The sequence below is a fragment of the Triturus cristatus genome, chromosome 2_2 (genome assembly GCF_964204655.1).
Source record: "Triturus cristatus chromosome 2_2, aTriCri1.1, whole genome shotgun sequence".
In the NCBI taxonomy this organism is placed as follows: domain Eukaryota; kingdom Metazoa; phylum Chordata; class Amphibia; order Caudata; family Salamandridae; genus Triturus; species Triturus cristatus.
This window is the reverse complement of record NC_140582.1, coordinates 303,417,320-303,437,814: the sequence shown is the minus strand read 5'-3', so window position 1 is coordinate 303,437,814 and position 20,495 is coordinate 303,417,320. Positions and strand designations below refer to the sequence as shown.

Below are 20,495 nucleotides of genomic sequence, written 5' to 3'. Positions count from 1 at the left end.
TGGAAGGACGGAAGGAAGGCCTTCAGTGCCAGGAAGACAGATCTGAGTTCCAGGAAATTGATGTGGTACGTCGATTCCAAAGCAGACCACTTTCCCTGAATCTGCAAGTCCCCGGAATGCGCTCCCCAGCCCTGGAGAGACGCATCCGTCACGACACTCGTCGTGGCAATGTCCTTGTGGAAGGGAACCCCCTTGAGGAGGTTTTCCGCCGAACACCACCACTTCAGAGACTGAAGAGCATGCAGCGACAGACGTATCTTGTCGTCCCAAGAGCCTGTCCTCTGATCCCACTGATCCTCCAAACACTCCTGCAGTGGTCTCATGTGTAGCCGAGCGTGAGGAAGATACAGGAGGCCATCGATCCCAGTAGAGAAGACACCTTCCTCACTGTCGTCGATGGAGCAGTCCTGAGGTCCTGAGCCTTCCGAAGGAGTGATAACCGTCTCTCCTCCGAAGGAGACACGCTTGCTGACTGCGTATCGATGGAGGCCCCCAGGTACTGTATGCACTGGACCGGAGTCGTGACCGACTTGGACATGTTGACGTGTAACCCCAGCTTGTGCAAGAGCTCGCACGTCCATCGGAAGTGTTCTTGCGCTTCCGCGAAGGATGATGCCTTGATCAGCCAATCGTCCAGATACGGGTAGACAAACACCTTGTTCCTCCGCAGGTGTGCCGCCACCACCGCCATGCACTTCGAAAAGGTCCTGGGCGCAGATTTTAGCCCGAATGGCAGTACTGTGTATTGATAGTGATTGGCGCCGACTTGGAATCGCAGGAACTTCCTGTGCTTCCTCGCTATGGGCACATGGAAGTACGCATCCTGTAGATCTATGGCACAGAGCCAGTCTCCCCGTTGCAGCTGAGGGTAAATCTGGTGCAACGAAAGCATGCGGAACTTCTCTCTGCGAATCCATTTGTTTGCCTGTCGCAAATCCAGAATGGGCCTGAACTTGTTCTTGTCCTTCTTGCGAACGAGGAAGAACCGAGAGTACAGACCTCTTCCCCTTTGAGACAGAGGTACCTCTTCTACCGCCTTTTTTCTCAACAAGATGTCTGCCTCCGCCTGGAGCTCTCTCAGCTGGAATCGAGAGCTGACCGGCGGAATCGCTGGAGGCGGGCTGGTAAACCGAAGACTGTATCCATTGCAAACAATATTCAGCACCCACTTGTCCGGAGTAATTTTTCTCCACTCTGCCGGAAAAAATGGAATGCTTCCCCCCACTGGAGTGGGTAACGGTTGAGGGGGAAGTAGCCGCTCAGGGCCGAGACCCGGCCGGGCCCTTGGTCGTGGTAGTAGCCTGCTGGCCTCCTCTACCCCTCTGGCGCTTCTGGAAGTGCTTGCGGAACTGCTGCTGTTGTTGCTGCTGCTGTCCCGAGCCCTGCCCACGCCCTCTGCCCGAAGACCCGAACCTCCTCTGGAACGGGCGCTTCTTCTTTTCGGCCTTTTCCAACCCGACGGCCGTCAGGGTTTCCGCCTCCGCCTTCATGCGGGCCATCTCATCGTCCGCATGCTTCCCGAACAGGGTTTCCCCCGAGAAGGGCAGGTTGGCCACTTGTTGCTGCGCCTCTGGCTTGAGGGACGTCAGGCGCAACCACGAATGACGCCGCTGGTGGACGCCATGACAGTAGGCGTGGGCGGCCAATAAAGACACATCCGCCGCTGCGCTGATCACTTGATTAGAAACCAGCATGCCTTCGCGCACTGTCTCCAAGAAGTCCTCCTTCTTGTCCCGTGGCAGTAGATCCGCATATTGCTGCAGGGACTCCCACAGGGCCAGGTCGTAACGGCCCAACAAAGCCCCTGCACTCGCCGCCTTCATGGTGGTGGCGGCGGTCCCACACACCTTCCTGCCCGCAGAATCCATCCAGCGGCTTTCTTTGTCAGGCGGAACCGTGGATGACGGGGCGGTCGCATGTTGTTTTCTAGCCGCTGTCACGATCACCGAATCCGGCTTCGGGTCCACTCTCAAAAAGGAAGGATCCGACTCCGGGGCCCTATACTTTTTCATGAGCCTGGAGGGAGCGGCCTTCGTCGTCGCGGGAGTGTGGAACAGCTCCAACGTGGGTTCCACCAGTCCTGGTACAAGAGGCAGTAGGGGGCGAGACAGGTGTTTCTTATAAAGCGTCTCGAATATCACGGACGTCGTGGGTGTTGGAACCGTCACCGTGATACCCAACTTTGCAGCCCCTCGCAACAGCACCTCTTGGAAAGAGACCAAGTCGTCCACCGGAGACACCCTAGTCCCCGGGGAGTCCGACAGCGTCGGGGAAAGGTCCCTGTCCGAGGAGCGCGTGTGCGACCTGGACCTATACCTCCTACGGCGTCATCTTGAGTCCGACGAGGACCGTCCACGGCTCCGTGACCTTCTCCTCCTGTGAGAGCGGGAGCGCGACCTCTTCGGCTTCGGCCTGTCCGCCGGTCTAGCCGGTCCAGGCGACCGCGGGCATCGTGGCTTTGAGGTCCCCTGCGGCGGAGTCAGGTACCTTGGAAGGGAAACCGACCGCGGGGGAACCGGCGGCGGTCCCACAGGAGTGCGTGGCAGCGGCTGAGGCTGGGGCGGCGGAAGCAGCGTCCGCGGCTGGGGTGGCGGTGGTGGAGGTGGCGGTGGAGGAGGCGGCGTTGGTGGAGGTGGTGGAGGTGGAGTCGGCGGCGACGGCGGCATCCGAGGAGGCGTATACACCACCGAGTACACCGATTCCGTTGACTCTCTCTTCCTCGGCGGCGACCTCCGCCTCGACGGCGACCTTCGCCTCGACGGCGACCTTCGCCTCGACGGCGACCTCCGCCTCGACGGCGACCTCCGCCTCGACGGCGACCTTCGCCTCGACGTCCATCTCATCTGCGGCGACGTCGACTGTCTCTTCTTCATCGACGGCGAACGGCGATCCCTCGACGGCGAATGCCGACGCCGGGTCCGATCGACGCCGACCGCTGGACGGGGCCGAAGACGGTGTCGTCGCCGACGACGCCGATGTAGTCGACGGCGGCCTATTCAGGTCCCTCGACTGCGATCGTCGACGCCGCTTCTCCCCAGAGCCCTGGGGAGACGGCGAACAGACGGTGGTCATCCTCCTCGACGTCGCAGTCGACGCCCTCGACGTCGACGGGGAGTGGGAGCGCTTACTGGTCTTCCTGCCCCTGGGGAGCCCCCCAGGGGCCTCAGTATGGGCCAAATCAGCCCCTCCAGACCCACCTGATACCTTCAGTCTTCTCTCCTCCAGAACTTGAAGCCTGATTTTCATTCTGTCCCTCAGGGTCCTGGCTGAGAACGAGTGGCAGATGGTACAGCTTTCAGGCACGTGGGACTGGGGAAGGCAACCTATACACACCTCGTGTGGATCAGTTCTAGCCTTCTTTCGACCACATTCCGGGCACTTGTCGAACAAGCCAGGCATGTTGACAGTACCAGCTACTAACACTAGCAAAAAGTAACAAAAAATTGCCAAAATCTCCAAAAAACCCTTGAAAAGGGGAGAGCTCAATGCTCCAGGGTCATGCTAGCAGGAGCCGGAAAAAAGAACTGAAAGTAAATGGGACCTGCTGGGCATTCTGGGTTACTGGGGAAAGTTCTGGAAATCTGGAAAGTTTTCTTAAAGGCACAGTATCCTGTTCTAAGCCACATAATGGCAGCCTATGGGGCTTGTCTGTCCATTCCTTTCTCTCTATCATTCCAGAGGCTTTTGCTGGTAGAGGCAGGGTTTTTTCCTATGTGGAGAAAAACTGGACAGGCAGTGCTGTTTGTGGGTGTTGGTGGAATTCTAGTTGAAGTACTGGACAGTGTAGCCTTTGAGTAAAGGCTGCATTATCTGTCTTTAAATTAAATTCTCTCTTAAAGGTGTATGCAGGTCTGCATGATTTGTCACCTTTAGAGATTATTTTTTATTGCTCCGGGGTCCACGCACATGGGCGGGACTATTCACTAGATTATGACTATACACAGAGATCCCCTACTACAGAAACTTACCTTCGGTAACTATATATCTGTAATAGACATATATTAGTTATGCATTCCTCCTCTTAGAATTACCCACAGGAGTCAGACTGGATCTGGAGAATTTTTTCCTCAGCAGTACCCCGGACGTCTGTAGGTGGCGCCGGTCGATTCCGCGTTAGTCATTGGCGTAGTGTTCACTGGAATGACGTTGCGGTACCTATTTGGACGCCGCCCCTGCGCGCTGACTTAAGTTCTTTACACAACATTCCACGCCAGAAGCGCAGAGCCATGCAAGACACTGACCACTGGTGCACAAAACTAGGGCCCTGAAAGGGAGTCCCTTACCCTTGAAGTCAGTTCGCAGAACAGGGAGGATGGGTGGGACGGTGAGGACTCCATAATTAATATAGGTCTCTTACAGATGTATCGTTACCGAAGGTAAGTAACTTGTTCATCTGAAAGAGACCATTAGTTATGGATTTCTCAACCTAGAATAGATACCCAGCAATACCAACTCGGGAAGTTGGTGGGCAAACCAAGTTCACACCATAAAGACCTGGAGAACTGAATGGCTAAAGCAGCAGTTTCTCCGGACTTGGCTGTCCAGGCAGTAGTGTTTAGTAAACGTGTGCAATGAAGCCCACGTGGCTGCTTGGCAGATATCACTGAGGGGGACTCCACGTCCCAAAGCAGTAGTGGCTGCCGCCGCCCTGGTGGCATGGGCGCGCAACCCCATTGGAAGTTCCTTCTTCCCTGAGGAATAGCAGTGTTTGATGCAAAAAACAAACCATCGAGAGATGGTCTGTTTTTGCACGGCCTGACCTTTCTTGGCGCCCACATAGCCAACAATAAGCTTGTCATCCACCCAAAATAGTTTTGTGCGATCCAGATAGAATGAAAGCGCACATTTTGGATCCAGACGGTGGAGCCCCTCTTCTTAAGAAGGTTGCGGGGCGGGAAGAAGGTATGCAAAGTGATGGTCTGTCCTTTATGGAAAGAGGTAACCACTTTGGGAAGGAAGGTCTAGTGTGAAGGACAACCTTGTCCGGATGAACAGCCAGGAAAGGAGGTTTGGAGGAAAGAGCCTTAAGCTCCCTCACCCTGCGGGCAGAGGTGATGGCTACCAGAAAGGCAGTTTTAATTGTCAGACGTTTGATAGGACAATTATGTAGCGGCCCGAAAGGATCGCACATAAGGTGACTTAAGACCTCTGGGGCATTACGAAAGGAATTGGAGGATAGAAGTGAGTAATGCCCTTAAGGAAGCGATTTGCAATAGGGGACTTGAAAAGAGAAGGCTGGTCAGGAAGCCCAAGAAAGGCCGAAAGATAGCTTTTTAGAGTGCCCAGACCAGAGCCCTACTGAGCCAAAGAAAGAATGAAGTTGAGAACCTCTGAAAGGGAGGCAGAAAGGGGATCCACAGCCTTTTCTGCGCACCATGCCACAAACTTGTTCCATCTACAGGCGTACCGTTTTGGTGGAGGGACGCCTGGCTGCCAAGAAAACGTTACAGATTTCGGGAGGGAGGAAGGTCGGTCAAAAGCCGTCAATTTTCGCCGCTCAATCTCCACACAAGCAGGAGGAGGCTGGACAGGTTCGGGGGAATACCGTCCCCTGCTGCTGCGACAGACGATCCTCCCAAAAGGGCAGTCTGATCTGAGGATCGATGGCCATGTGCAAGAGCTCGGGATACCAGACTCTTCGTGCCCAGTCTAGAGCCACAAGAATCACTTGGGCCGGGCTGCGCTTGATCTTCAGCACTCTGGGCAGAAATGGTATAGGAGGAAAGGCATATAGAAGACCGCAACTCCACTTGTGAGGAAAAGCGTCACCTAGCGAGTGCAGCCTTGGAAATATCTCCATGCACAACTGCTGACACTGCGTGTTCTCTTCGGTGGCAAATAGATCTAACCAAGGCTCTACCCACTGCTGAGAGAGACCTTGCACCATCTGAGTAAAGACGCCATTCGTGATCCATCATGCACCGGTGGGTGAGTTCGTCCATCCTGGCGTTCAGAGAACCTGCCAGATGTTGAACCACCAGGGACATGCCCTGATGTTCCAGCCACTTCCAGAGACGAAGTGCCTCCTGACAGGGTTCACGACCCCACCCCGCCAGGTTTGTTGCAGTACCACATGGCGGTGGTGTTATCCGTAAACACCTGCACCACTCTCCCTCTGACAGAAGGAAGGGATGCCTTCAGTGCAAGATGGACCGCCCAAAGCTCCAGAAGGTTGATGTGGAGCCCGGACTCCACTGGAGACCAGAGGCCTCTGATATCCGCCTCTCCCATGCGGCTGCCCCACCCCAGAAGTCATGCATCTGTAACCACTGTGAACTCTGGCTGGGGAAGGGAGAGGAACCTGCCGTTGACCCAATCCTGGTTTGTGAGCCACCACTGAAATTGGTATGCTGTGCCCTCCAAGATCTGGACGCAATCGCAAAGATTCCCCTGATGCTGTGCCCACTGGAACTTCAGGTCCCACTGGAACTTCGGAGCTCGCATATACCACCTGACATAGTCCACTAGCATGATGCCATGAGGCCCAGTAGCCTCAGGGTCATTCTGACAGAAACCCTGGATAAAGGCTGGAAGATCGTAATCATAGCCCGAATATCCGAGACTCGCTGCTCGGAGGATAAGCCTGAAACTACAGTGTGTCCAGAACCGCTCCGATGAAAAGGAGCTTCACAGAGGGAATCTGGTGTGACTTCGGCACGTAGATGGTGAATCCCAGCGACTGCAGGAGGTCGGCTGTAGTCTGAGGGTGGTAGACGACAGCCTGGGGCGAGCACGCCTTTAACAGCCAGTCGTCAAGATTGGGGAAGACTGGAACCCCTGATCTGCGCAGATGAGCTGCGACCACCACCATAACTTTTGAGAAAACCAGAGAGGCGCTGCTAAGGCCAAAGGGGAGCACGGTAAACTGAAAGTGCTTGTGGCCTACCGTGAACCGTAGGTAACGCCTGTGGGCCAGCAGGACGGGGATGTGAAAATAAGCATTCTGCAAGTCCAACGCTACCATCCAATCTCCAGGGTCAAGGGCAGACAGGACCTGAGCCAATGTCAACATTTTGAATGTGTTCCAGAGGAAGCAGTTGACGTGCTTGAAATCCAAGATAGGACGCAGGCCCTTGTCCTTCTTGGGCACCAGAAAGTAGTGGGAACAACCACCACAACCTACTTCTGGGGCAGGAACTCGCTCGATGGCTCCCTTGGCCAAAAGAGCTGTAACTTCCCGGTGGAGAAGGGCCAAGTGATCCTCCGACATGCGATGGAATTGAGGCAGCATGGATGGAGGGGTAGTCTCGAAGGGGAGGGAGTAGCCCCTTCAGACTATCTGAAAACCCCACCTGTGTGACATGATGTTGAGCCAGTGGGGGAGGCAATTGCCTTCCTGCCGCCCACTGGCGAATTGTGGCCCTGAAATGTCATACTAGGAGGGCTTGGAGGCTGCTGCAGAGGGGGCGCTAGAGGACTGGCCAGCCCGCTGGCTCCCAGACCCATGACTGTGGGTCCCACATCCCCCGCTGCGCAGAGGTTGGACAGCTTGCGCAGGCCTGTGGCGCTGGGTGGAACATGGCAGGGCACCCCTTCCGTAGCCACAAAAGGGGCAAAAAGCAGACTGCAAGAGGTGGAATCAAGGTCCAAGGATCTGCCCGTAGCCCTGGAGTCCTTAAAACGCTCAAGAGTGTTGTCTGCCTTGTCGCCAAAAAGGCAATGGCCATCAAAGGGCATGCCCAAGGGTAGCTTGAACATCACCCGAAAAGCCAGTGGACCTCAGCCAGGCGTAGCGTCTCAGTGCTACAGACGTTGAACTTCGCTGCTTCTCTCCCTTCGGCAACTGCACAGGAGAGAACGGCACGGGCCTCCTCCGGGCACTGCGGCAGCACCTGCGTGAACGTGTCCCACAGGGTGGGAGTAAAGGCCCAAGAGATATGCGGTGTTCATCAACTGCAGTATCTAAGCTGGAGGAAGAAAACAACTGTCAAGAATTCCTGTCATACAAGGGAAACACGCCCTTATGTAAACAGGAGAGCTGTTACATAACTCAAGGGAAACACGCCCTTATGTAAACAGGAGAGCTGTTACATAACTCAAGGAAAACACGCCCTATAAAGGGAGGAACCGGGAGGTACAAGGCTGTCGGATATTGTGTTTACACCGACGTACCTGCTTCGTGAAGAGCAGTGTTCCGGAGTGGTGCTCCAGTAAGGCAAGAACGGAGGTAGGTCGAGTCGTTACTCCCTGGGCCGTGTCTTGCCCCATCGTCACCTGTGAAGGACCCGGAAGCTCTACCGGTCAACCATTGAGCTTCGCTTTTTGACTCGGCTGAGTCCAAGCGCAGTGGCGCTTTTGCTGGTTGGAGTCGTAACTCCCAGCCCGACCAGAGACACAGGGACTGCCAGCTGTAACGCACACCAGGAGGTGTTTGCCGCGTTACAGACTCGGAAGTCCACAGGATCGATCGAGCGGCTGCTCTCGGTTCAGTCTTCTTGCTTGTGATTGGGGTATCGGTGACGCATCACCAGGAGGTGACTCCGCGTCCCGGTGCAGTCTGAGGAAGAGGTTGAGCGGCTGCTCCCTTCAGGTAGAGACCCCGGCTGGGTGTTTCCCTGACTCCTCGATTCTCCCCAACACTCTTCGTGCCCCTCACAGCCTACCGATTGGCAATGTCGGCCATTTCATTTCTGCCCTCTGTTGGCATACGCCGGGATCGGCGTATATGCAGAGGACGGTTAGGACCATCCGTGCTGTGGGCTGGTAACGTACTTAGCCTGGAGGATTCCAGTGGCTATAACCTTTGTTTGTTCTTTGTATTTTATTTGCCTTCATTAAAAGAACTAACCCTTCACAAGTGGTTGCGTCCTCATTGTCGTGTCTGTTAAACGATCCTGAGACGTTCAGGGCGTTACAAAATATCCGACCTTAATAACACTAACTGTCTCCCGGTCGATAACAGACATGGCAACACTTGATGATGTGCTGGCTGCTTTAGCGGCCATGCAAGTTGAAGTGGCTGCCTCTAGGCAAGAAACAGCCGATGTAAAAGCCAGACTGGATGCTATCCAATTGGACCCGCTCACGCCCAGCACCTCCCTCACGAACCAGACCCCTGCGGTAGTAGTGGAAATGCCGGTAGCCATCCCCTTGGCAACACCAGAGAGGTACAGTGGGGATCCTAACACAGTGCAGGTATTCCTCACACAAGTGGCGCTACATTTATCGTGCAAACCAAAGGCGTTCCCCACGAGTCAGGCTCGTGTGGCTTTCCTTATATCCTATTTGGCTGGAAACGCGGCACAATGGGCCGTACCTCTGGTGAGCAGGGACGACCCCCTCTTATGTGATTGGGGTGCTTTTCGCGAGGAATTCCTGAAGGTATTCGACAGAAGGGCTGACTCGTACACGGCGGACCGTGAAATGCTTGAGTTGAGACAGGGATCCAACGACCTGGTGCAGTATCTCAACGCGTTCCGAAGGCTGGTTGCGGAAACCAAGTGGCCTGTTGCTAAACAGACGGCGCTCTTCCATCAAGGGCTGTGCAATGAGCTCAAGGACGCCGTGGCTCATATTGACCCTCAACCCAAGACATGTGAGGGCCTTATCAACCTGGTATTACGGCTGGAACATAGGCTAAGTGAAAGAAAGGGGGATCATGGGAGAAAAGGAAAATCCCTTCCATCCTATGTGACGGTGGGAAGTCCTGAAACTTCCACCGCATACAAGGGAGAACCCATGGACATCAGCGCAATACGAGCGAGCCTCACAGCCACGGAGAAAGAGTCACGCCGTAAACAAGGATTGTGCCTATATTGTGGCAAAAAAGGCCACTACGTACGTGAATGCCCTGCCAAACCGAAGACGTCACGTTATCGGGCCAACCGGTCGGTAACAGCCGTGGTGGACATACCGGCGGAAAACTAGAGGACTCCAAGACCAGAGAAGGGGCATCTCGGAGTCACTCATCCATCCCTTCACTTTCCAACTCGGTCACTAAGGGACAACGACACCTGTTTATCACGGTGCACGTGGGAGTGCATGACCAGTGGATACCCGTTGTGGCCATGGTGGATTCAGGGGCCACTGGCATGTTTATGGACCACAACGAGGCATGCAGGCTAGGGCTAGTGCTTCTTCCCAAAGCAGTACCCGAAGACGTCTATGCGGTAGACGGAAGGCGATTGGTGACGGGGCCCATCGGACAGCACACGGGGGTCCTTCCGATGAGATATGGGAGGAACCATTTGGAACAAATCGATTTTAACATCATCCGAGCGCCCCAATATGGCGTCATATTGGGATTGCCGTGGCTACAGAAACACAACCCCTTTGTGGATTGGCCAACACATCGCATCGAAATGACGTCACCGTATTGCATCCTGCATTGTGGAATAAGAACGGAATCCCTTGACGCAGATGAGAGCGGGAGTCAGACGGTGGCTACAGCGGCAGAAAAAGATGTGGCTCTCCCCCAGGCTTATCACAGTTTTGAGGATGTATTTGATGAGGTGAAGGCGGAAGTGCTACCACCACATAGACAGTTTGACTGCCAGATCGACCTGGTGCCAGGGGCCAGCGTTCCCAGCGGCAGGCTGTATGCCCTGACGGAGCCTGAAAACGTGCATCTCCGGGGGTACCTGGATAAACTCCTCAAGCTAGGATTCATCCGCCCGTCCAAGTCTCCGGCCGCCTCGCCACTCTTCTTCATCCCGAAGGCTAATGGGGAGCTGAGAGCCTGTGTGGACTTTAGGGCATTGAATGCGATAACCATAAAAAATCGGTACCCCTTGCCTCTCATCAGTGTACTTCTGGAACAGGTCAAGAAAGCTCGTATCTACACCAAGTTGGATTTGAAAGGGGCATACCATCTGGTGCGCATGAGGGACGGAGACGAGTGGAAGACCGACTTTAAGACCAGGTTCGGCCTTTTTGAGTACCTCGTCATGCCGTTCGGTCTGTGCAACGCCCCGGCAGCCTTTCAGTACTTTTTGAATGAGGTATTCAGAGAGGAGTTGGATATCTACGTGGTCGTATATATCGACGACATCCTCATCTATTCGTCCAGTGTGGAGGAGCACGTACACCACGTCAAAGCTGTGCTCCAAAAGCTGAGGGAAAACATGCTGTTTTGTAAACTCAGCAAGTGTGACTTCCACGTCACATCCGTGGAATTCCTCGGAGTGATGCTGAGTCCAGAGGGACAGGAGATGGCAGAACGAAAGATCAAGGCGGTGAAAGAATGGCCGGTGCCCCAAAGCGTGAAGGACGTCCAAAGTTTCATTGGCTTCGCCAACTTTTACAGGCGGTTTATAGATGGATTTTCAGGAGTGGTGGCCCCAATCACACAGCTACTGAGGAAGTCCAAGGTGTTTGTCTGGTCCCCTGAAGCGAACAAAGCCTTTGAGGCCCTGAAAAGCGCCTTTGGTAAGGCGCCGGTGTTGGCTCACCCCGATCCAGATCTCCCCTACGTGGTGGAAGCGGACGCGTCGGATGTGGCGCTGGGGGCTATCTTGTCCCAACGCAACCACGACACAGGGGTGCTTCATCCCGTTGCGTACATGTCCCGCAAACTCAACGACGCCGAACGCAACTACCATATTGCGGAGAAGGAGCTTCTCGCAATCAAGGACGCCTTCACCGAATGGAGGCATTGGTTGATGGGGGCAAGACATGTGGTATCGGTGTACACGGACCATCGGAACCTACAGTTCATGACGGCCACTAGACACCTTTCTCCCAGGCAGCTGCGGTGGATGATCTTCTTTGCGGGGTTCAACTTCCGCATCACATATCGGCCGGGGACGGAAAACCGGAAGGCGGACGCCCTGTCCCGTCAATCTGCAGTTAAGGAACCATTGCCTGCAACCGAGCGTTCCATCATTTCCCCGAGGATGGTATTGGGGGTTATCCAACCGGATACTTTCCTGAGGGGAATAAAGAGAGGGATCAGGTCATTCGCGTGGCGGAGGTGGCTCCTCAGTCACAGAGAATGGCAGCTGAAGGACGGGATACCCCTGAAGGGCAGGTGCCTATTGATACCCACGCCTAGGCTAAGGAAACAAGCATTCATCTGGTGCCATGACTCTCCATGCGCAGGTCATTTGGGCTTTGAAAAAACGGTGGCTAGCATGGGACGGCATTTCTGGTGGCCAACCATGAGAGTGGATGTCAGGAGGTGGGGACAGGAGTGTCCTACGTGTGCTACCATGAAGGCCGACCATGGCCGAACCCAAGGGCTCTTACATCCACTTCCGACCCCGGATAGACCATGGGATAGCATATCACTGGACTTCGTGGTGGGCCTACCGGTAGACCAGGGGATGACGGCAATACTGGTGGTGGTGGATTACTTGACGAAAATGGGGCACTTCATCCCCTGCAAGAGAGTCCCTACGGCCGGGGAATTGGCGTCACTACTCCTAAAGAATGTGGTACGACTGCATGGATTACCTGGGGTGATCGTGTCGGACCGGGGGTCGCAGTTTACTGCCCAATTCTGGAAGACTTGGTGCACTGCGCTGCATGTTAAGACCGCCCTGTCCACCAGCTACCACCCTCAAACGGACGGCCAAACCGAGCGCCTGAACCAAACGCTCAAACAGTATCTGCGATGTTTTGTGGACCAGGGCAGGGAAGAATGGGTCGACTTGCTATGGGTTGCAGAGATAGCCTATAACAACGCCACTCACAGCTCCACACAGTCATCTCCGTTCTATAGCAACTATGGCCAACATCCCAGGTTCTTGCCATTTCTACATCCGTTCAGAGAGGACAGGATTCCCGCCACAGCGGACAGGGTGGCACACATAAAAGACACGTTGATGCGCTCAAGGGCTGTCCTAATAGAGGCCAAGAGAAGATACAAGGCTGCGGCAGATAGGAAGAGAAGGCCCGGGCCACTGTACCGCACTGGAGACTACGTCTGGATATCCACAAGAAACATGAGGTTTCGAAAGAACAGTGTGTTCCATCCCAAGTACATGGGCCCCTATCGAATTACCAAGTGTATGGGTCCCGTGAACGTGAAGGTGTGCTTGCCCCAGTCATTGCGGATACACCCTGTCTTTCATGTATCATTGCTCAAACCAGCACCCTCCAAGCCGTCTGGGACACCTAGGCCGGTATGCGTGGAGTCGGAGGTGGAGTATGAAGTGTCGGGCATACGGGCGTCCAAATGGCGCAGGGGGAAGCTGTGGTACCTGGTTGCGTGGAAAGGCTATGGCCCGGAGGAGCATTCATGGGAACCGGCTGAAGGGGTTCATGCTCCGCGCTTGGTCTCCTTGTTCCATCGGCGTTTTCCTGCCAGCGCTGGACCCGTGGGGAGCCGCTGAGAGGGAGGATGTACTGTCAAGAATTCCTGTCATACAAGGGAAACACGCCCTTATGTAAACAGGAGAGCTGTTACATAACTCAAGGGAAACACGCCCTTATGTAAACAGGAGAGCTGTTACATAACTCAAGGGAAACAAGCCCTTATGTAAACAGGAGAGCTGTTACATAACTCAAGGGAAACACGCCCTTATGTAAACAGGAGAGCTGTTACATAACTCAAGGAAAACACGCCCTATAAAGGGAGGAACCGGGAGGTACAAGGCTGTCGGATATAGTGTTTACACCGACGTACCTGCTTCGTGAAGAGCAGTGTTCCGGAGTGGTGCTCCAGTAAGGCAAGAACGGAGGTAGGTCGAGTCGTTACTCCCTGGGCCGTGTCTTGCCCCATCGTCACCTGTAAAGGACCCGGAAGCTCTACCGGTCAACCATTGAGCTTCGCTTTTTGACTCGGCTGAGTCCAAGCGCAGTGGCGCTTTTGCTGGTTGGAGTCGTAACTCCCAGCCCGACCAGAGACACAGGGACTGCCAGCTGTAACGCACACCAGGAGGTGTTTGCCGCGTTACAGACTCGGAAGTCCACAGGATCGATCGAGCGGCTGCTCTCGGTTCAGTCTTCTTGCTTGTGATTGGGGTATCGGTGACGCATCACCAGGAGGTGACTCCGCGTCCCGGTGCAGTCTGAGGAAGAGGTTGAGCGGCTGCTCCCTTCAGGTAGAGACCCCGGCTGGGTGTTTCCCTGACTCCTCGATTCTCCCCAACACTCTTCGTGCCCCTCACAGCCTACCGATTGGCATTGTCGGCCATTTCATTTCTGCCCTCTGCTGGCATACGCCGGGATCGGCGTATATGCAGAGGACGGTTAGGACCATCCGTGCTGTGGGCTGGTAACGTACTTAGCCTGGAGGATTCCAGTGGCTATAACCTTTGTTTGTTCTTTGTATTTTATTTGCCTTCATTAAAAGAACTAACCCTTCACAAGTGGTTGCGTCCTCATTGTCGTGTCTGTTAAACGATCCTGAGACGTTCAGGGCGTTACAACAACTTCCCAAGGGGGTCCAGCTTCTTGGATTCCCTATCAGGTGGTGCAGTAGGGAATGCGCCCTTTAATGTCGAGGCTTGGACCACCAAGCTCTCAGGGAAGGGGTGTTCGGAGAGGAAAATGGGGTCGCCCGAGCCGGGTAGTGGCATCGGGCAATCATCCTAAGTGCTCAAAAGTATGTCAGTGAGGGCCTCATTAAACAGCAGCAGGGGCTCTAAGAGGCCGCTGCCGGTTGAAGCACCTCGGTCAGGAGGTTATTCCTAACCGCCACCATAGGAAGCAGGCCTCGGTGGCCCTACGCAACACCAATGCGTATGATGCACCCTCCTCTGTAGCCACGGTAGGGGAAGAAAGCATGCCAAGGTCTGGAGAAGTGTCCAGACCAATGGCCTCAAGTAACTCCTCTCTCCAGTCCGGTTCTTCCAACTTGTCTGCCAAAGGGTCCACAGGTCCTCCCAGTCCTCCTCACCCTCCTCTGGTAGGCACTCAGGACGATAGGGAACACCAGGGGAGAACTGGGATACACAAATCCCGGTCGACGCCGGTCCCAATGTCGGCCCGGCTCCGTGTACATATCGAGGGGGAGGCTGGGGTCGCCGTGGGTAAGGGACACAACTGGCGTCGGAGGGGGCGGAGGTGTCGCCAATGGATTCGGAGCTGGAGGAGGTGTCACAAGGTCAAATGGCACCAATACGGATCCAGGCTTGGAGCCCTGAGGGTCCTGCGGTACCAGAGCTGAAGCTGCCGCATTGAAGGCCTAGAACCCCCAACCGAGTCCACCGACGCCACCTACCGATGCGCAGGGTTACTGCTGAGGAAAAATATTTCCGGATGCAGTCTGATGCTTGGGGGCAATTCTAAGGTGAGGAACTCATAACTAATGGTCTCTTTCAGATATATGTCCATCCAAATTCAGTGGCCATTTCAATGGGAAAAGTGCTCTGTAAATGACAGTGCATTAGAAAAAGTTTGAGTAACATTAAAAAAAACGCCCGCCTCGTGCCCATTAAAGCTAAGTGGGTTGTGAAAGTTTGTTTTAAACATTGTCTCTGGTTTCTAAAATGTTTGGGAGGTATTGTTTTAAACCTAGTGCAATTATATTCAAATGCCCTACATGGAGCATAGTGCACATCGGCTGACTGCCCATTCTCAAGTTAATTTCTATGCATAATATTTCTGCGAGACAGCTAGACCCACTCAATATACATTTGAGGTGATGGGCAGCCCTTTGACGAATACACTGCACCCCAAATCAGTATTTGTATGCAACCGCCTATGAGCAGTTTAGCTAATATGACAGGATGGGAGGAGGAGTCCAGATATGGTGGACCAGTAATTCCATGAAGTTTTGAGCCACTACAGAGTTTGACTCTAGGCAATACACCTGCTTTTATGGACAGGGCCCTTTCAAAGTGCTACCTGAACAATGAGACTTGCAGGTCTCTAGAGGATACCGTGTTTGAGACATATAGGCTCATTCTCTTATCCTTTTATTCAGCTGCAATAAGGTGCATTTCTTTCCAGGCTCTCCTCTCTCTAGAATGTGTGTATTTAGGCACCACACAATTTTATCCACTTTAATGGTTACGTGGAAAGAGCTATGAAGGTCTTTAAAGTTATCTATGTTTTAAATTCTAAAATGTAAATTTTTCTTTTATGCAAATAAAATTGCATCGTTTGTTAAGCTAAGAGTGTGTAATAACATATGTAGTATATGTCTGGGAGATACATTTTCCTCAATTTTGTTTTTCTAAAAACTCATTTTCAGCCAAATGTATGCCCAAATTGGGCCACATTTTTAAATTTAAATTGAAAAAAGCTATACAAAATGTTTACCTTGTTTGGGAATCTTTTGTGAAAGTTCTCAAACAAAAGCTCATAATATGTTCCAGGGAGCCCTCATTTTCAGATATTCCACTTTTTGAGAATCAAAGATAATTATTTGTTGCGTTATTCCTAATCAGACAATTAGAAAGCTGCGTTCCAAAGCAGTGATTACCTAAAAAAAACAAACGAGAAAAACACCATAGAACATATGCAATCCACAGTAGTGGGTACAAAGAAGGCACCAAAGCTTTCCTAAGCTCTAAACACTAGGAGCCAAATAGACTTTAGAATGGCAGGAAAACTGGCGTAGGAAATTGCACCTAATGTGGAATGCATACTGATTGGCTCTCTTCAAGTTTTTTTATATAAAATGTTTGCAAACCAAAAACATCAATGCCACAATTTAATCTCCGTCCTGAAAGGACTCCTCACCAAATGTAAAAAAATCATTTTTTTCACCTGGACACTGTACAAAACAAATGTAGAAACCATGTCCCAAAGCCCTCAGAACAAAAATTGCCTCATCTGCATAGGGAATTTATGCCACCGCAAAAAAACCTTTGGTAACCATAGAAGAAAAATCGAATGTCAAACAGTCCAAAGGAGGAAAGTGCTTTTAAAACAAAAAGTGAAAAATTGTGTTTCTAGGTCTCGTGTTGACAAAGAGGTCAAAAGTACAAAGGGGGCTCTTCGGACAATATCTTTCTCTAGTAACTGCAATTCATTTTTTATGGGCAGAATCTCTTGGTGAAGGATAACTTGGGATACCTCCACTTAGAATTAACACATGATGACACAATGCCGCAGTAGAAAGTTGTAAACGAAACATCACTGACAAGTATCACAAGATTGTAAAACAATAATTTATTTCAATCACAATATGAAATGTTATTTAAAAATATTAAAGCAAGAACATCAGCTAAGAAATGACATACCTGTAATTTTGTCCCGCACTAATTTGCAGGATTCAATTTCACCTATGCTGCCAAACAAACTCTTCAGCTCTTCCTGCGTCATGTTCTGGGGAAGATAGTTGACTATTAAATTGGTCTTGCTGTCCTCTGTGTTTCCAGAATCAACAGGTGATGAGCAATTGTTATTTATGGGACTTGGACCGTTTGTTGTGTTATTGCAAGTTGGACCATTGGAAAGCTGTGTTTCCATAGCAGCAATTACCTGCTAAAGAATGAAAGAAAAACACCTCAGAATAGATGTACAAAAAACAATCAATTCCACTTTAGCAAACCATCCAGAACTCATTAGCAGAAGCGTGAGTGAAGCAAACACCTATAGTGCAGTTTACAGTAAGGTGATAATCTCTTGTTAAATACGAAATGCAGCATTTTAGTTATCTCGTCAGTTATCCTTACTTGGCTAATGTCGAAATCAAAAAACAGTTATTTAAATGTTAGGAGCACTTGGAATGCTGGCACTCAGCGGTCTACTCCCGATATTACAAAACAGAGGCTGGCAACAAAAAATAAGGTGTTGAGATTCAATAGCCCCGCTTTCTCCCAGAATGCCCTTATTTAAACTGAAGTTCTTATGGTGACGGCTGCACAACTGATTATCGCACCAACAGGCCAAACGTTGGTTTAAAAAAAAAAAAAGTTTAAGCGATCCAAACAGGTCACTCCAAGATTTTTGATCCGTGAGGGCCACCAAAAACCATGAGTGGGCCATTGAGATGAAAGGCAGTGGCCAAAAAAATACACCAACGCATTTCGGTGATCTGACTGGTCAAATTTTAACTTTTTAAATACAATAACTACCCAATGAGCTACACACTGCGCTTTCCTTGATGCAAGAACTCCTGCACCAGGGCTTCGGGCTTTGGTGAAGGAGGGGTGCTGGTCGCCAGACCTTTAGGAGGCCGGAGTGCAACAAGCTCATGGTCATATGCAACAGCAGAAACGTTGCTACTGCTACACAGGCTCCCTATGGGGCTTTTTTCTTTTCTTTTTACTTTGATAGCGTAGCATTTTGAAATCTGGTGCACAGCTCCAACTATTTTGCACACCGCTAATACCTTAACACACAGTTTGCCATTTAGTTTCTTTCTACGCGCAATTTTACTAAAAAACTGTTCTAGCTTTACTCGATATGGTTAGCAATCGGCATGCACAGCCCATAAATCACATCGCTCACCGTGTTCAACACACAAATCTGTCAATGAAACAAAAACAAAGAAAAGAACATGGCTGACTGCGAGAGTGGTGTACATTGTTAACCATAACTGATGAATAGCCATGATATTCCGCATTTCAGCCATATTTATAACTCTTTTCAACTGTGTCTTTCAGTGTTTATAATGGGAAAACAAAATCCATTTTTGGCTAACCTTTTACAATATTTGAATAAAGTTTACCAAATTTAGGATACCATCTTGGAATGTACATGTGGTTACACAAAAACAAAGGTAAGTGAACCGTGAGCAAGGATTTCCTAGTTTATAGGGTGAAGATAATTTTTCAAAATAAATATTTTATTGGTTTTCATTTATGTTCATTAAAAAAATAGTTTTTGTATAATCCACGTGTACACTTACAAGCAGTTAAATCTAGCTTGCTCTGCTCACTTAAGCAAATCATGTATGTTCCTCTCGGCCCTCCAATTGTTTTTAAAAAACATAACTTCGGACAGCCCCTCCCTCTGCATTCTTCCTTGCTCACTACCAGTCCATATTGTGGGGCCACTCCTTAATGGCTGGTGGTGATGGGCTGTTTAACAGTGCTGTATCTTAGCTAGAGGAACGGCAAATTCTCCTTCAGCTTCCTACCAAAGTACTTGCAGTATTCCTCTTTAATCAATCATCTCTACAATGTGTACATAAAAGTACCCTCTGGACCATAGCCTCGTAAGCAGTGCTTAATTTGTAAAAATAAGTGCCAGGACTCCGCCCAGGAGAAAACTTCAGCTTGCACCATCCATTGCCCCCGTCATCACTGCAAAAACTATTACCATTTCTCTCGCATGCAAGTGCGACAGTTCAGATTCCAGGTACCCAAAGCAAAAGGTTATGCCCATCTCTAAATTAGAGGAGCAGCGCCACCATGTGGCAGACTATCTTAAGTGTAGTGCTGACAATTAAGTGCTCGTGCCGAGCTCCGGAAATCGATTAAGTGGCTGTGCAGAGCACTGGAAACCACCGGCTCAAATTAAGCACCGCTCATAAGAATATTTTATCATGAGTTAATCCAAGAATCCACAGATGAACCGTAGTGTAGTACACTATGGAGAATGTTAAATTGAACCAAGCATATCTTGCTGATAACTCTTGGTGTTTATGTAAATACTTCCTCCAATATCACATTTTCTAAACATATCTCTTTCTCCATTTGAATTGGAGGCCATCCATCCAGTTCCATTTTGTGTGTGGACAACTGAGATGGCAAGTGTCAGTAATAGTGTTTTTGGGCTATTCTAATCTCTAGTAAGTAGCCTTACCACTAGTCAGTAGCAGCCAGTGTCGATAGAGTGGCGAGGGGAGAATGAAAAGAAAAAACACTTACCAGCCGCATAGCCATATAACGCTCCTCTCCCTGCAGGCACAGGCTTCCAGAGTCCACTACGGCCAATCCTGATGCTGCTTTCACTCTGCTCAAAGCAGCATCAGGATTTGGCCTGAATGCTTATCATTTGCGCTCCCAGTTAGACTGGGAGCCGGTACCTGCTCTCCCCAACCAGGTGTTAGAGAGAGCTTTAGTGCGCATGACGGTTTGGCCGTCCTGAGATGGCTGGTCAGCCAGTCATGCACACTGAATATTAGTGCAACCATTCCTTAACGAGCCGGTCATCCCCTGGCCCCACCACCAAACCTTGGCTCCGAGAGCAAAAACAAAACAATAATGAACAAGGGTTTATCATTGTATTTTTCATTTTCTTGGCTGCTGGCAGTTGGGGTGACGCAACTCCGCCTTAACGGAGAAGCCGCTGCTGCCTCTAGTGGTGAAACTTCTAGAACTCCGAGCAGTGCCTTAATGCAAGACGAAACAGAACGCTTGAGCGGTTACTATTTAGATGTGTGGGTGTATTCCAACTTGTATTTGATTTGCAATTATGTAAATTATGCTTAACATGCATCCACTGAATTGAGCAGAAAATAAGCTTTACTTATACAGGATAAGAACACTGCAGTTGCCTATGGAAACATACATGCTCAGACCAGCGGGTAGGAAAGCTGGTGCATCCTCTGAAGAAGAAAAACAAAAAGTAGCCATCACTGTGACACAAACAACGTTCAAGAGTCTGCTTCAAGGGGAAATGTACGCAAATCTTGTGAACAATCAGTAATACAAGATACATCTTTGTGCAAAATTTACGAATGAAGGTATTTTAAATAGCGTTACAACTTT

At 51.0% G+C, this 20,495-nt stretch overlaps 1 protein-coding gene across 9 annotated transcripts in view; it reads right to left on the bottom strand.

Moving 5' to 3' along the window:
* The window catches only part of ELAVL2 (ELAV like RNA binding protein 2), a 558,243-nt gene that overhangs the window by 295,877 nt on the left and 241,871 nt on the right, over window positions 1–20,495 (bottom strand). For all 9 annotated transcript variants that reach the window (XM_085641341.1, XM_085641347.1, XM_085641342.1 and 6 more), the window contains one exon: window positions 17,076–17,319. In XM_085641341.1, the coding sequence (XP_085497467.1) occupies window positions 17,076–17,319 (244 nt within the window). The remainder of the gene's footprint in view (window positions 1–17,075; window positions 17,320–20,495) is intronic.